Below are 15297 nucleotides of genomic sequence, written 5' to 3' on the forward strand. Positions count from 1 at the left end.
CAGAAAAGAAAGAGACAGCAAGAAGGAATGGAAAGAGGAAGCTAGTTTAGTTATTTTAAGGAATTCAAAATACAGAAGAGAAAATGCTTAAAACAGAAAATGCCTAATCACTTCTGAGTATGTCCCTATTAAAACTAATAATTTTTTATAGTTATATATTTTACAGGTTTCTCTGCTTACAGTATTAATATCAGTGTAATTTGTACATTACGGTTTCTAGTTACCTTTCTGATACACAGCTCCCCCTCCTTTTGAAAATGCAGACAAGTGTAGTTTGTTGCCCTCAGTTCTGTTTTCAGGCAGACCTCCCTCTTTGCTTTAACCACATGCAGGATTAACACATCCCGAAATCATCCAAAAAGAAGCTCTACTTTATCTTTTACCAGTTTTAATTACCATGAGGGGGAATAAGACGCCTCAGCCTCGGGTCAAGGCAGGACACATTCTGACTAGTTGCCTGCAAGTGTCACATCAGGGCAGCGGCACCTTCGTCAAGAACTAGTTTAAGTCGAAACAGTTGGGTGTATCACTGGACTCTGCATCACACAAGACCTGACAAGTTATTTCCAACCCGTATTCATGCAATAGCACCGAGAGGGAGTGATGTATTGAATATCAGCAGGCGTCAATGACCGTTAATATAACGCTAATTAACGGTTGATAGAACACCTGTTAAGCGGAGTGATATATGCAGTTATAAGTCCCAGCACTCATGGAATGCCTGTCGTCCAATCAATCAAAACTCGGGCGGAACTAACTGTGGTTCAGTTGCGCCTTCGCTCTGTGTCATTTATTGTTGTTGAATGTCTCGGGAAGTGAAGTTGGTTACAACACTGTGTGACGCAGTTGTTTTTTGACCATGGAAAAGGTACTGTAACTTTCATTTATTTTTTTGCGCTTTATTGCCCATTATTATTAGAGGTGCAACAGTCAGACATATATGTTTTACATATATATTACGTGGTTGTACTGGTAAAGGATGCTAAAGTGCTCTTGTAGTTCTACAATATACAAATAATCCATTACATGTATTCAAAACAGCTAAGTATAAGTAGCTATCAGGGGTATACTATACAGAGTTTCCATCCAAAACATTGATTGTCAGGTAAGAAAGTATTTTTATGGACCAAGTCTATACTTTGATTAGTAATAATACTGTTTATGTTAGAATGATGTAACTATTAGATTAGAGAGTCTCTTAGGTAAAATATGAAGCCTTTCATATATGCTTATTTCAAACCATCATGCTGCTACAGCTAGCTAAACAATGGCTGATAGGGGTGGGGATGGTTACACCTTTCAAAACTGTTATTTATACTACTCCTTTTCTCAGCATGCCAAGACAGTGGGTAACAAAAACGGATGAGTCTTTTGTGCATTAAAAGTGCTTTAATTAATTATGTGATGTAGTTGGAGAATTTGAAAATATTGCAATTTGTAGTAGACTCTATTACAAAAATGATTTTAGTTATTTACATGTGCAGAGGCCAAAAGTGTAACAACCATCCCCAGGTCTCCTCTACCAACAAAATGCTTAAATTATAAAAAGTAAAAGTTGATTATTTTCAACTATGTTAGCAGCACTTTAATGTACTTAATCATGATGAAGTTAATCTAAACTGCTTTACTCACAGCTTGGTTGTTTCATGGATGAGAGTACATCATTTAAATGATAAAATAATGAAACAGACAAATGAAATAATCATTAGGTTTGTGTGTAAAATTTTAATTTAAACTACAGCTGTCATCCTGAAATGTAGTGGAGAAGTATAAAGTTGTAGGTAATAGATACATTTAATTAAAGTACCATGTATCTCAAATTGATAATCACCATCTAGATTACTATGAGATTTTCCCTGGGGTGCATCTCAAACTGATCCTGGATCAGCAGTTGTCAGGTTCCATTCTAAAGAGTAAAGACTAAATACATTAAAAACTTTTCACCTGTCACAACACAACACAGCAGCAGCGTAACTAATGTGTCATTTTGATTTAATTAGCTGCCGTTGTACTTTCTACTTTCTTATGATTACTACTCATGATTTGTCCAAGATATGCCATGTTTGTAGTTTAAACAGACATAAGACAATAAGCAAGCGTGTGTCTCTTTCTGCCACTATGCAGACTTGATACAGGAGTCTGACTGACCCAGTGTTTTTGGTGTGTTCTTAAAGGTGTAAGCTTGACTATGGATCTGCCTGGGGGGGTAGATGAGGGGATCCTCCCCTCAAAAACCTCTTCATATGGGGAATGTGACTGGACCAACGCTCAGAGGTAAGCAGCAGTTACACATACCTGTATGTACAGTTCATTTTCTCCAGTATTTTACATTACATGGATCCCACCCTAATCTAAGGTAAAGGTCAAATTCTCCATACAGTTTATTTTGTTGACACTTGCAATCCAGTTGTCTTTTGTTGGTTTGTTTGTCTTGGATTTTTTTCCCAGGTATTATGTGACAAAAGAGCAACCCACCCTCTATTCCAAGTAATTTCTTTTTCTATTTAGCAATCTCTTCTTATTGTGAAAAGCTCAAAGGGCAAGCCCATAAAATATGACAATGATCAGCCATTTTTTTTAGCACACTGCTTCAAGAACTCATCCTGTCCCTGATACCCCTCTTTCAGACAAATTTTGATTTTGGAGTCACAAAGTAATGTTAAAAAATACTCTCTTCAGGACCCTGAGTTGGTAATCTTCCATATCATTTACATTATCTTCAGATATCTCAAGGCCTGGATTCTTTTCTTGTCTGAAATGATTATTAAAAGTAAAATCCCTGTGTTTTGTTGAAGCCCAGAGCAGCAGCAGGAGAGACCACCCTCCCCTGTCCCCAGCTCTGTGTCCATGAAGAGCAACTGTTCAATGGAGCCACCTCTTGCTTTTCAAAGACATTCTTCTGAAACTGAGTGAGTCAGCATACTATGTTAGCATTAACAGGGCAGTTTTTAGGTTGAATCTACATTTCTTTGTCAATTATTTGTCTCTGTTAGGATCCAGGAGAAGAGACCAGACTCTCCGGTACCCAGCTGTGTGTCCATGAAGAGCAAAGATTCAATGGAGCCACCACTTGCTTTTCAAAGACACTCTTCTGAAAAAGAGTAAGTCAACAAGTCTGTATCAACAATGCAAAGAACAAGACATGTATTAATAATAAAATTACAGCCCAAAGACTCTAGAAAGAAAAATGCATAGGTCAAATTCAGTGACAGAGCATGCAACAAAAAGCTTAGTTGTGTTTTTGTGTTTTATCATGTAAATATGCAGTAAATAGTAAATAGATCAGTGCTCTATCCACGGTAACTGATAATTTCTTTTTCCAATAAAATGACAAGTAAACTAATATGAAAAGTAATATTATGTATGTTGGTTGTCCTCCACAGACCACAACAGAAGAGATCAGAAGTTCACAGTGGTCAGTCTGCCCTACAACATCAAAAAGATGTGGACTCCATATTTATGGTGTGTACACGTACAAGCATATTTAGAAGCAATCATAAACTACCATTTTTGTTCTAATGCTCTCCAATGTCTATAGACAATCAGGCTTTCACTGTGTGACAGATGACGCAATGAGAATTTGTATTTCCTTGTTTTCTAGCTGCTTGAGCAGAACATTGTTAGTTTTGTGAAGAACGAGCTGAAGAGGATGCAGAGGGTTTTAAATTCAGCATGTTTAGATGGCGAGGTGATGACGAGTGATGAGGAGGAGGCTATGAGGAGCAGCAGGGAGGCGTTCCTGAAAATCACACTGTTCTTCCTGAGGAGAATGAAGGAGGAGAGACTGGCTGACTCTCTGCAGAGCAGTAAGAGAATTGTTACAGCTGTTACATGATGTAAAGGGGAAATAAGTGGTTTGCAGATCCGAAGCTGGAGATGCTGCTAAGGCTATAACCAAATGGAACAAAGTGCATTTCCAACAACCTGTTTTTATGTGCATTTTCATTTTGCAATTGAAACAGTCTTGGTGAATAAATCATGATGTACATGAAGTGACACTGAAAAGATGAAAACATCACATCAGTGTGGGGTGATATAGAGGCTGTAAATTTCTACTCACTGTTGACAAGCGTTCTTTTTAATAGGGTCATCTTGTTGCACCCTTTTTCTCTTCGTCAGTTTAATGGCGCTGCCACCAATTTTTCATGTTGATGCACTCAACTCCTAATATTCGCATAACTGTAGTGGATGGAAAAGTGCATTAATTCACATTTTCTTTTGTTGATTTTGAGGAAAATTTGGATGGTTTTTAGCAAATGCTTTTATATGCACTTCACATTTATTGTACCATCGACTTACTAATGTTTTCTGTTCATGCAGAATCTCCTGCCACGTGCCAGCGTAGACTCAAATCCAGTTTAAAGGAGAAGTTCCAGTGTGTGTTTGAGGGGACTGGTAAAACAGGAAATCCAACCCTTCTGAATCAGATCTACACAGAGCTTCACATCACAGAGGGAGGGACCGGAGAGGTCAATGATGAACATGAGGTCAGACAGATTGAAACAGCATCCAGGAAACCAGCCAGACCAGAAACAACCATCAGATGTAAAGAAATCTTCCAAACATTGCCAGGAAAAGCTCAACCATGCAGGACAGTGATGACAAAGGGAGTGGCTGGCATTGGGAAAACAGTCTTAACACAGAAGTTCACTCTGGACTGGGCTGAAGACAAAGCCAACCAGGACATACAGTTCACATTTCCATTCACCTTCAGAGAGCTGAATGTGCTGAAAGAGAAAAAGTTCAGCTTGGTGGAACTTCTTCATCACTTCTTTACTGAAACCAAAGAAGCAGGTCTGAACATCTGCAGGTTTGAACAGCTGCAGGTCGTCTTCATCTTTGACGGTCTGGACGAGTGTCGACTTCCTCTTGACTTCCACAACACTGAGATCCTGACTAATGTTACAGAGTCCACCTCAGTGGACGTGCTGCTGACAAACCTCATCAGGGGGAAACTGCTTCCCTCTGCTCGCCTCTGGATAACCACACGACCTGCAGCAGCCAGTCAGATCCCTCCTGAGTGTGTTGACATGGTGACAGAGGTCAGAGGGTTCACTGACCCACAGAAGGAGGAGTACTTCAGGAAGAGGTTCAGAGATGAGAAGCAGGCCAGCAGGATCATCTCCCACATCAAGACATCACGAAGCCTCCACATCATGTGCCACATCCCAGTCTTCTGCTGGATCACTGCTACAGTTCTGGAGGATGTGTTGAAGACCAGAGAGGGAGGAGAGCTGCCCAAGACCCTGACTGAGCTGTACATCCACTTCCTGGTGGTGCAAGCCAAATTGTGGAGCAATAAGTATCGTGTAGGAGCAGGTGCAGATCCACACTGGAACCCAGGGAGCAGGGAGATGGTTTTGTCTCTGGGAAAACTGGCTTTTGAGCAGCTGCAGAAAGGAAACCTGATCTTCTATGAATCAGACCTGACTGAGTGTGGCATCGACATCACAGTAGCCTCAGTGTACTCAGGAGTGTTCACACAGATCTTCAAAGAGGAGAGAGGGCTGTACGAGGAGAGGGTGTACTGTTTTGTTCATCTAAGCATTCAAGAGTTTCTGGCTGCTCTTTATGTCTTTCTGACTTTCACTAACTCCGGCATCAATCAGCTGTCTCAAACAAAAACCTGGTGGTCTAATCTCTTAAGGGACAAATCTAAACTGTCATATCTCTTCCAAAGTGCTGTGGACAAGGCTTTACAGAGTCCAAATGGACACCTGGATCTGTTCCTCCGCTTCCTCGTGGGCCTGTCACTGCAGACAAATCAGACTCTTCTAGGAGGGCTGATGACACAGACAGGATGTAGCTCACGCACCAATCAGGGAACAGTGGAGTACATCAAGAGCATGATCAGGAAAAATCTCTCCGCAGAGAGAAGCATCAATCTGTTCCACTGTCTGAACGAGCTGAATGATCGTTCTCTAGTGGAGCAGATCCAGCAGTACCTAAGCTCAGGAAGTCTCGTCACAGCCAGCCTCTCTCCTGCTCAGTGGTCAGCTCTGGTCTTCATCTTGCTGTCATCAGAGAAAGAACTAGATGTGTTTGACCTGAGGAAATACTCTGCTTCAGAGGAGGGTCTTCTGAGGCTGCTGCCAGTGGTCAAAGCTTCAAATAAGTCTCTGTAAGAGGAAATCAGACAAATTTAATACATTAAAATGTGTTAAATATTTCATATGTAAACTCACCACTGAAAGCTCTTTTCTTTCATATGCAAATGTAATTTAGTTCCTGTGAATTTACTGGTGATTAAAATTATTGAAGTATGAAATGATAAGTATGTTTTTGTTGTTTGTTCAGGCTGGGTGGCTGTAACCTGTCGGAGAAAAGCGGGGAAGGTCTGGCATCCGTTCTCAGCTCCCAGTCTTCTAGTCTTAGAGAGTTGGACCTGACTAACAACAATCTGAAGGACTCGGGAATGACGTTGCTCTCTGTGGGACTGAAGGATCCACAGTGTCGGCTAGAAAAGCTGAGGTTCGATCATACTGTGGTGTAATATTTGTGGTCATGTTTTATGCATTGATCTAGTTAAATTATGGTGTATCGTCTCTTCATGTTGCCAGGCTGAACCAAAGCAACCTCACTGAGAGATGCTGTCAGGGGTTATCTTCAGTTCTCAGCACCAAGTCCTCTTGTCTGAGAGACCTGGACTTGAGTTATAACGACCTGCAGGACTCTGGAGTGGAGCTGCTCTCAGTTGGATTGGAAAGTCCACACTGTGCACTGGAAAAACTCAGGTCAGGATAAAGGATGTTTCACAGGTTGTTAATGAATCAGTGGCGTGACACTTACGTGTGATTTGACTGATTGAAATTCTTTATCAGGCTGATTGGCTGTAATCTGTCGGAGAGAAGTCGTGATACTCTGGCTTCAAGTCTCAGCTCCTCTAGTCTGAGGGAGCTGGACCTGAGTAACAACGACCTGCAGGACTCAGGAGTGAAGCTCTTCTCTGGACAGGATGGTCAGCCCTGTAGACTGGAAACTCTAAGGTAAGATCACATTCTGACACTCTGGTTTAAAACGGTATCCTTACTATTATAGTGCATGTGGGTCATCATAAATAGAGACTGAAGTGGTTCTGTCTGTAATTATCTGTAAATACTTGAACTATAAAGAAAAAATCTTGTCGTTTTTTCAGGTTGATTCAAACCAGGCTCACAGAAAAATGCTGTGAAGAGTTCTCATCAGTTTTCAGCTCCAAGTCATCCAGTCTGAGAGACTTGGATCTGAGCAACAACGACCTGCAGGACTCAGGAGTCAAACTGCTTTTTGCTGGACTGGCAAGTCCACACTGTGGACTCCAAACCCTCAGGTTAGATACATGTCGTAAGGTTTTGGAGTATTTCCTGGCTGGAAACAGTGACTGTCAAGTGAGCAACTTATTAAATGTTATAGTATAAAAATGTTTCTTTGTCAGGTTAAATCAAACCAACCTCACAGAGAAATGCTGCCAGGAGATCTCATCAGTTCTCAGCTCCCAGTCCTCCAGTCTGAAGGAGCTAGACCTCAGTAACAACGACCTGCAGGATTCAGGAGTGATGCTGCTCTCCGCTGGACTGCGAAGTCCACACTGCTCACTGGAGAGTGTCAGGTCAGGATTTTGCAATTTGTAAAGTGTGATACAGCTATTTGTGGCCTATTTATGAAACCAGTAGACCTGATGTATTTGCTTTCTTGGTCTCTCTCTGTCTGGGGATCCACAAATGTATTATTCGTTACATCGTAGACATGACTTCATTAAATATGGTCTTAATATCCCTCACTTATCCCAAAGCAGAAACACAATATCTACCATTGTTTCTGACAGAGTGGTTCGTGTGATTTATAATTTTTTTTGGGTTGTCTTTATCTCACCTGACTCTTCACTCTTTGCTGAAACCAAACTACGGTATTCTGCATGGGGGATGAATTATAAAGGGACATTTTACTTACTTTGTTTGCTTCAACAACTCACACTAAACTCTGAGATTGATGTCTTCAAAACTTTCCGCAATCACCTCCTCCCGCGCCGTCCTGACTCCTGCTGCTCATTAACACCATCACTACAACAACTTCTCTGAATACTTCTGAAATTACTACTAACAGCTTCTAACAAATCAGCCAAAAAAAAAGCAAGCATATTCGCATTTTCTCCAAAAAAGGTGTATTTTCTGTTACAAGTTTTTATGCAATCTGTAAGTTTGCGGATTGAAATCCTTCAGGCTGAGTGGCTGTAAATTGTCAGGGAGGAGCTGTGAAGCTCTGGCCTCAGTTCTCATCTCCCAGTCCTCAAGTTTGAGAGAGCTGGATCTGAATAACAACCATGTGCAGGACTCAGGAGTCAAACTGCTGTCTGCTGCACTGAGGAATGCGCAATGTGCACTGGAAACACTCAGGTGAGATCTTATTGTAACACCATGAGCTTTCTGCATCAATTGACACCATTTTATATGTTAAAATTTTCTATTCTTCTTGCTTTAATTACTGTTAAACAGTGTAAAACTTTTGATTTATCTTTGTGGATATTTACATTTATATATATATATATATATATATATGATGTGCTCATTGCTTGTAGTATTAGTAATTGTTTAAGTTGGTGAAGTGATGTGTTAAAGAAGCTGTGCTTTTACTTTTACCTGCAAGCTGAAAGTAGTTGTAATGCAGTAGCTCTCTAGTTAGCAGTTAGCATTACGACAAACCAGCGTAACATACAGTATGTTTGAGCTCTGGAACTTTTTCATCCTCGCTAAAATGTAGTTTTTCTGAACCCTTCGAAGCTAAAAAATGAAAATGTAAAGGGAAATGTTTTAATTTTTTAGGCTAAATCAGACGAGGCTCACAGAAAAATGCTGTCAGGATGTTTCATCAATTCTAAGCACCAAGTCGTCCAGTCTGAGAGACCTAGACCTGAGTAACAACGACCTGCAGGACTCAGGAGTGAAGCTGCTTTCAGCTGGACTGAGGAGTCCTCACTGTAGACTGGAAACATTCAGGTAAGCAGCAGTTGTTAATGTTATCCACACCTGTGCTTTTCCTACTGTTACAGATCAAAATGTTGATGGTGAGTGAGGTCTATAGAACCTGCAGGAGCACCTGAGCTGCAGCAACTTTCAAACCAACATGTAAAGAGAAAATCGTTTTAATCAGAGCTCGTATTATTTTTTACAAAACTCCTTCATTGTGTTTTGTGTTTGTGTAGGTTGTCAGGCTGCTTGATCACAGAGGAAGGCTGTAGCTCTTTGGTCTCTGCTCTGAGGGCCAACCCCTCCCATCTGAGAGAGCTGGACCTGAGCTACAATCATCCAGGAGACTCAGGAGTGAAGCTGCTTTCTGCTGCACTGGAGGATCGACAATGGAGGATGGACATTCTCAGGTATGGAGGGAAAAATAAAAGAAAGGATTTTTGAGGGATAATTGTCTCCATGCTGATCTGACTTTGTTTTCTTTGATCCAGTGTGGATCATGATGGTGTTCAGTGGTTGACATCTGGTCTGGCAAAGTGTAAGTCTGTAAACTGAATATGTAATCCACTAATGTGACATCCTTTCAGTCAAAACCTGCTTCCATATATTTTGTTTCTTTCCACCTTCAGACGTCTGTGAACTCACATTGGACCCAAACACAGCTCACAAAAACGTCCTCCTGACTGAGAACAACAGGAAAGTGATGCTGGCGATAGAGAAGCAGCCGTATCCCGACCACCCGGACAGATTCGACTGGTGCTACCAGCTGCTGTGCACAGCTGGTCTGGCTGGTCGCTGTTACTGGGAGGTGGACTGGGAAGGAGGGGTTGATATCGGAGTGACTTACAGAGGGCTCAGACGGAGCGGGGCTCGTGACGGCAGCAGGCTCGGTTGGAATGAGAAGTCATGGAGTTTGGAGTTGACGGATAAATGTTACTATGCCTGGCACAATAACATCAGGACAGCTCTTCACACTAAACACTCAGCTGCCTCTAACAGAGTTGGGGTGTTTCTGGACTGGCCTGCTACTTTGTCCTTCTATGGAGTCTCATCTGACTCACCAGTTCACCTCTACACCTTCTACTGTGCTTTCACTGAACCTCTCTATCCTGGATTTGGGTTCTTATCATTGGAGTCATCAGTGTCCTTGTGTTAGAAAAACAGATGGAGAAAATGGACAAAAATGTCTTGACTCAGGGAAAAGCAATGTCATCATTGAATTCATTTGAAGGCAGAAAAATAACTTAATTTACATGAATCAACCCTGTTGTGTCAAATAGTTCAGAACCCTAACCCAAGATCAAGGACTCTGCCTTGAGGAAGAAACACAACCAGGAGACTCTCAAAACTCCATCAACTCCCACTAAAATTCCCCTCACAAGACATGATGAAGAAAATCCATGTTCTCTCCTAAAGTGTATAGTTTGTCAATATTTTTTTATTTTAATATCAGAGCCTTTGTTTAAGGTAAATGTTAATATCTCAGGGAGCTCAGTTAAAATCAGGGATGTCTTCATCATGTTCTTTTGCTCCTATTTGATATTGAGTATCTACCAACCAAATCTAATACATACATAATACAACATTTCATTTAAATACAGTAAAATTAGTAAAGCAAGTGAAATCAGTTTCACAGCAGAATAATTTCATGCTTTCTGTGATAGTTTCCTGTTATATTTTTTAACTAAAACTACTCCTCTTCTGTACTGCACTTACAGTATGTATTTATGGATCTTTTTATTATTTGCATTCTTTTTGTATTTATTATTATTGACTGCTATCTGTAAGCCAGACTGTCCCTCTGAGACAGTAGAGCTTTTCTCTATTCACTGCTGACACTGAATGATTATTAATATCATGAAACATACAAACATACAATATTTGTTTGTATTTATTTACATGTGTGAAAGTGTATATTCCAAATGCCAACATATTAATTAACATGAAATGAAATAATAGAAAAATTGTGAGGTTAAAAGTATGAGGATGCAAAAATAATACAAAATATTCACATGATGAGACATATTTAGTGTGTCATGTCTGACAGTGTTCACAGTTAATCATATTTAAATTTAATATTTAATACTGAATTTGACACAGACACACCAATGTAAACAGGATGAAATCTCCAAGTGAAAAGGAGGAAAATAAGTAGGTATATCAGTCACAGCCCTAGCGGTTGCTATGGTAACAGTCAATGGTATCTCCCAGTGTCCTGCAGACAGTACGGGTAGCGAGTGTCCTGGGTCCGCCCAGCAGTTTGTAGTTCAGGCCAATCACAAGCGAGCAGAACTGACTGATGCCCACAAAATCACAGCAGACGATGTTGACCCCACCCTCAGGCCCTGGCCGCTGCTCACTCGTCCAGCTGAGCAGCAGCGAGAGAGCCTTCAGCGTCATCTTCCTCATGGTCTGGAGGGGATGGAGGAGGACGTAAGGAGTGTCCTCCGTCAGGTTCAGCCCGCTGACGTAAAAACCAGCTGGGAGAGAAGAGGTTCAGTTTAATGAACATAAAACCAGAACTCTGTACACCAGTGAGTGAAATTACTGACAGGGCTTTAATACTTCTACCTAAATAAAATTTTGAATTCAGGACTTTTACTTGTAATGAAGTGCTGTTATAGTGTAACTGCTACTTTTACTTCTACTGCTGCCTTACCTGGTCTTCCTCTGCTCTTCTGCTCCTCCAGGTAAGCGATCACCTTCTCTGGGTCTGGGCTGTCAGCATAGCTGGAGACAGAGTGCATGCATGAGGCCAGTCAGGTTAATATTTAAATTATATTTTTATTTGATTTAACTTTAAAGATGAGGTGTTGTTGTGGAAGGTAGTATATATACACCTAAATGGGCCAATGTCAGAAGCTGGAATATGGTGATAATGTTTGATAATACTGGGCTTCTGCTTGATTTTGACGCATAATAATAAAAACATGGTGTGAATCATATGCAATTCTAAATTAGAAGCATTACACAGGTTAAACAGCACCACTGCACATTTTACCTGTAAGGTACTCCAGTCCACAGCTCAGGGTGCTGCAGCACCACCTGCTGGTTTCCATAGGAAACAATGACCTGCTGACTTCTGGACCAACAGGAACGCAGAGTGGGAGTGTCCTGCATATACATGCACACTTTAGAAATAATAATATAATAATAAACTTTACTTGCATAGCACTTTCCATGTGTGTTGCATGAAAATATTAAATTAATATACAATAAGAGAGGGTAATAATGAGATAAAATGAAATAAAATTACACTTTCTGTAAGTTGCATTCACATATTTATGGGCAGGTTGTTCCGCAGTTTGTTTCCATATTAAAGGAAGGCATCCTCTCCATACTTGGTACATTTAATGCTGTAGTGTTTGACGATCTGAGGTAACAAATAAGAGTATGGAAGTATGACGGTGCTAAACCATCCAGAGTCTTTTAATCTAGTAGTAAAGTTTTAAAATCAACTCTGTATTAGTTTAAGATCAGTTCTGATTAATAGAATTTTAAACTTTATAAAACAAACTGAGAAAAACAGCAAAATCCTCATCCTCATCTGAGAAACTGGAGATGACTTAAATCAAAAATATTCTTAACAAATCAGTTCCCTTTCTCTGTCTTCATTTTTTTGTACCTGTGAGGAGCAGAGTTTTTTTCTGAACAGCGTGATGATGTACTCCACAAGCCAGGCATGATCTCTGTCAGTCAGCAATTCAAAATGCGAGCAGGAAATGATTACAATCTCTTTAGGATGAGCATCTAGCCAGATAGCCAGTTCATCCAGAGCCTCCTGCATGCAGACAAATATTGTTGTTACTAAAAACTGCTGTAAATCAAGTTTGCACTTTAAATGAGAGCACAGCTTCTGGCCCGTGATTTAATTCATGCACCTTGACAGTCATCAGAGTGTAGATGCCATGGGCGAAGAACAATTTGCTGCCTCCAGCCGGCTTCCTGGCAACCCGCAGGTCCAAGAACCGAATACCGAGATCACACTGATCACTGAGGACTGATTGCTGCACATGCACAGTGAGAAAGTGAGAGACTATTAATACAGAAAGATGAAAGAAAGCACAACTTGACAGTTATTCCACAAAAAATGTAATTCAATTCATTGCAATTCCAGTTCTGATGCAAATGCCAGATTCTCTCATTGGAGAGTATGCTCAGGAGCCTGCTACACCTCTGCTGGCCCCCAAATTGGACTCCTTTACCTGTGTGGTGGCCCAGCGGGAAATACAAGGGCGAGTCCAGCAGGGAAACAGCCTGTCAATGACTCTGAGGAGGCAGGGCTGTGATCTCAGCACAGGAGAGGACACATCCAGACAGAAAGACATGCTATCATGGCTCCCTGGAAACATGGGACAGTTAGATCAGTGTCCATATACTTTATAAAATACTTTTTGGCCAAAAGTACATGGACAAAAGTATTTGGAAATTTAAAGGAAATTAAATATGAACACACGTTAAAACTAAACTAAAACGAATCTGTGTGTTTATAATCTGGACAGTTCAGAATATCCCTGTTTACCCGACGTTCCCTCTGTTTATTTTACCTGGTATAGCCAGGTTCCACAGCGGGACGTCCAGCAGCTCCTCAGGCAGACAGGACATCCAGTCCGGGTTCCCCCCAAGTTGTTGCCGTTGTTCGTCGTCCATGTTCCTCACGTGAGATATTTCGTTGTCTTTCTCATTACTTCACGACAGAGGGTTAATATCTGCAGTTTCCTTATTTTGAATTTAAACACCGTTTGCTTACTAAGTCTTCCGGGTTGAGTTATTGTCAGTAACAAACTAGCATTTCCTGTTTCCGTTTTCAAAATAAAACCTGATAAACATTTTCCAAACAAAAGCCATAGTCACAAAGAAATTGCAAAAAGAATGAAGTTACAGGTTAATTTTTAGTTCTACTGCACAGTTATAATTTTATTAGTTTTTTTGTTACAACCTACAGAAAAAATATGAATAAAAATCCACATATTAAATCCAACATGAAACCTGCTTTTGTTGGCTGTCTATTATTTTTTCTAGTTAATTGTTTTTAGAGGCAAAATTATAATAATGATTCAGTTAAAGTTGGGACAAGGCTGTACCAGCTGTATAAGGCAGATAAAAATGATCATTAATTGTCATTGTAGGATAATTACAACATAGATGAAGAATTTTGTAGTTACTCACTTTCACCACTGGATGACAGTGATCAGCCAGTTTTAATCAATCAACTATTCACACTTTTAATAACCTGATAATAATTAATATCAGTGTATCCTAGTGTTTATAGCATATAGCAATAATAATATAAGTATAGTTGCTTTTTGAGATTGCTATGAGGAAGTGATCACTCATTAAATACTATGCTGAATAAAAATTTAGTCTTTTTAGCAGTTAAATTGCTGCTCTCTTTTTCACTGGGAAGAACGTGATATTTAGATTACTTATTTAGTGTAGTCTCGGTCAGTTTCTTGTGAAAATCAAATATGATGATAAGCGTATAACTCAGTGTGATCCCCAATTGTTTGTTTCTTTTAATTCCATCAGTTTTCCACGAACACACATTTGCTCTTTCAATTAGCCGGATTCCTTGATAAACAATTTATCTCGTTACCTAATCCTGATTATTGTCTATCTTATGACATTTGCTTTTTATACTGTTTTATTCATATTTATACAGTGTTTTTCTTGAGTCTTTAGCTGGCCTTAAAAGATCTACACAATATCCAGTGATTCACACACAAAAATGATAAGATTAAAGAATCATCTGAAGAAGAAAACATTATTTTGTGTTGTGAAAGAATAAGAAAGCCTCTTTATTTTGCGAATCTTCTCGACTCCTGAGATTTATCTTGTGACCCCTTTTAGGGACCCTGACCCCTATGTTTGGAGCCACTGCAATAGGGTGCTTTATTTTTCATTATCCAACACTTTTTTAAAATTCCTCACATGAGTTTCTGAGACTTCAACATTATCAACAAGATAGGTCATTACCTGGTCCCTTTATTTGCCAGATTCAAAAGTGAAGTTATGGTTAGATAAAATGTTTTACTTTTATTGATATATTTATACTAATATAATATAAATAATATGTAATATAATATATAATGATATGATTATAAAGAAAATAGTTACAACAAAAATTATTAAAATTATTCTTATTTTGCTTTGTACTTAAACTTTTATATTATTTCCTTAAATAATTGTTGTGCATTTTTTCACATTTTAAAAGTTTTTAAAGTAATATATTGATTTAATTTTAAAATAAAACCAAAGTATTATAAATCACATTTAGAAAGCTACATGCAGATACAATGAGTATTTGACAGTAAGTAACTGTACTAGTATCTAATAAAGTGAAATTAGAAAGGCC

General features: G+C 39.6%; 2 protein-coding genes across 2 annotated transcripts; one reads left to right on the top strand and one right to left on the bottom strand.

Annotated features, from left to right (window-relative positions):
* Positions 1 to 809: 809 nt before the first annotated feature.
* Positions 810 to 10115, top strand: LOC111232435 (NACHT, LRR and PYD domains-containing protein 3-like). Its single transcript, XM_022759954.1, has 17 exons — positions 810 to 868; positions 2175 to 2274; positions 2796 to 2909; positions 2994 to 3101; positions 3384 to 3462; positions 3602 to 3806; positions 4321 to 6121; positions 6298 to 6471; positions 6561 to 6734; positions 6822 to 6986; positions 7136 to 7309; positions 7415 to 7588; positions 8199 to 8372; positions 8799 to 8972; positions 9179 to 9352; positions 9434 to 9480; positions 9572 to 10115. The coding sequence occupies exons 2-17, from the start codon at positions 2189 to 2191 to the stop codon at positions 10096 to 10098; spliced, it is 4350 nt and encodes a 1449-aa protein (XP_022615675.1). The 5' UTR covers positions 810 to 868; positions 2175 to 2188; the 3' UTR covers positions 10099 to 10115.
* Positions 10116 to 11090: 975 nt separating this feature from the next.
* Positions 11091 to 13698, bottom strand: LOC111232439 (PI-PLC X domain-containing protein 1-like). The gene is made up of 7 exons (XM_022759964.1): positions 13490 to 13698; positions 13148 to 13284; positions 12824 to 12949; positions 12568 to 12723; positions 11944 to 12056; positions 11602 to 11672; positions 11091 to 11422 (listed from the first exon to the last, which is right to left on the bottom strand). The coding sequence occupies exons 1-7, from the start codon at positions 13590 to 13592 to the stop codon at positions 11115 to 11117; spliced, it is 1014 nt and encodes a 337-aa protein (XP_022615685.1). The 5' UTR covers positions 13593 to 13698; the 3' UTR covers positions 11091 to 11114.
* Between the last annotated feature and the right edge of the window lie 1599 nt (positions 13699 to 15297).

The sequence above is a fragment of the Seriola dumerili genome, unplaced genomic scaffold, assembly GCF_002260705.1.
Source record: "Seriola dumerili isolate Sdu_G_001 unplaced genomic scaffold, Sdu_1.0 BDQW01000018.1, whole genome shotgun sequence".
In the NCBI taxonomy this organism is placed as follows: domain Eukaryota; kingdom Metazoa; phylum Chordata; class Actinopteri; order Carangiformes; family Carangidae; genus Seriola; species Seriola dumerili.

Bases quoted from the DNA above. Each gene is read 5' to 3' on its own strand.
- LOC111232435 (XM_022759954.1), top strand. From the start codon at position 2,189: ATGGATCTGCCTGGGGGGGTAGATGAGGGGATCCTCCCCTCAAAAACC. The intron at 3,102-3,383 runs GTAAGTCAACAA...TGTCCTCCACAG, and splicing joins AGACACTCTTCTGAAAAAGA to ACCACAACAGAAGAGATCAG. The intron at 6,735-6,821 runs GTCAGGATAAAG...ATTCTTTATCAG, and splicing joins TGTGCACTGGAAAAACTCAG to GCTGATTGGCTGTAATCTGT.
- LOC111232439 (XM_022759964.1), bottom strand. From the start codon at position 13,592: ATGGACGACGAACAACGGCAACAACTTGGGGGGAACCCGGACTGGATG. The intron at 12,057-12,567 runs GTACAAAAAAAT...ATGTATATGCAG, and splicing joins AAAAACTCTGCTCCTCACAG to GACACTCCCACTCTGCGTTC. The intron at 11,673-11,943 runs GTAAAATGTGCA...CTCTGTCTCCAG, and splicing joins TGGACTGGAGTACCTTACAG to CTATGCTGACAGCCCAGACC.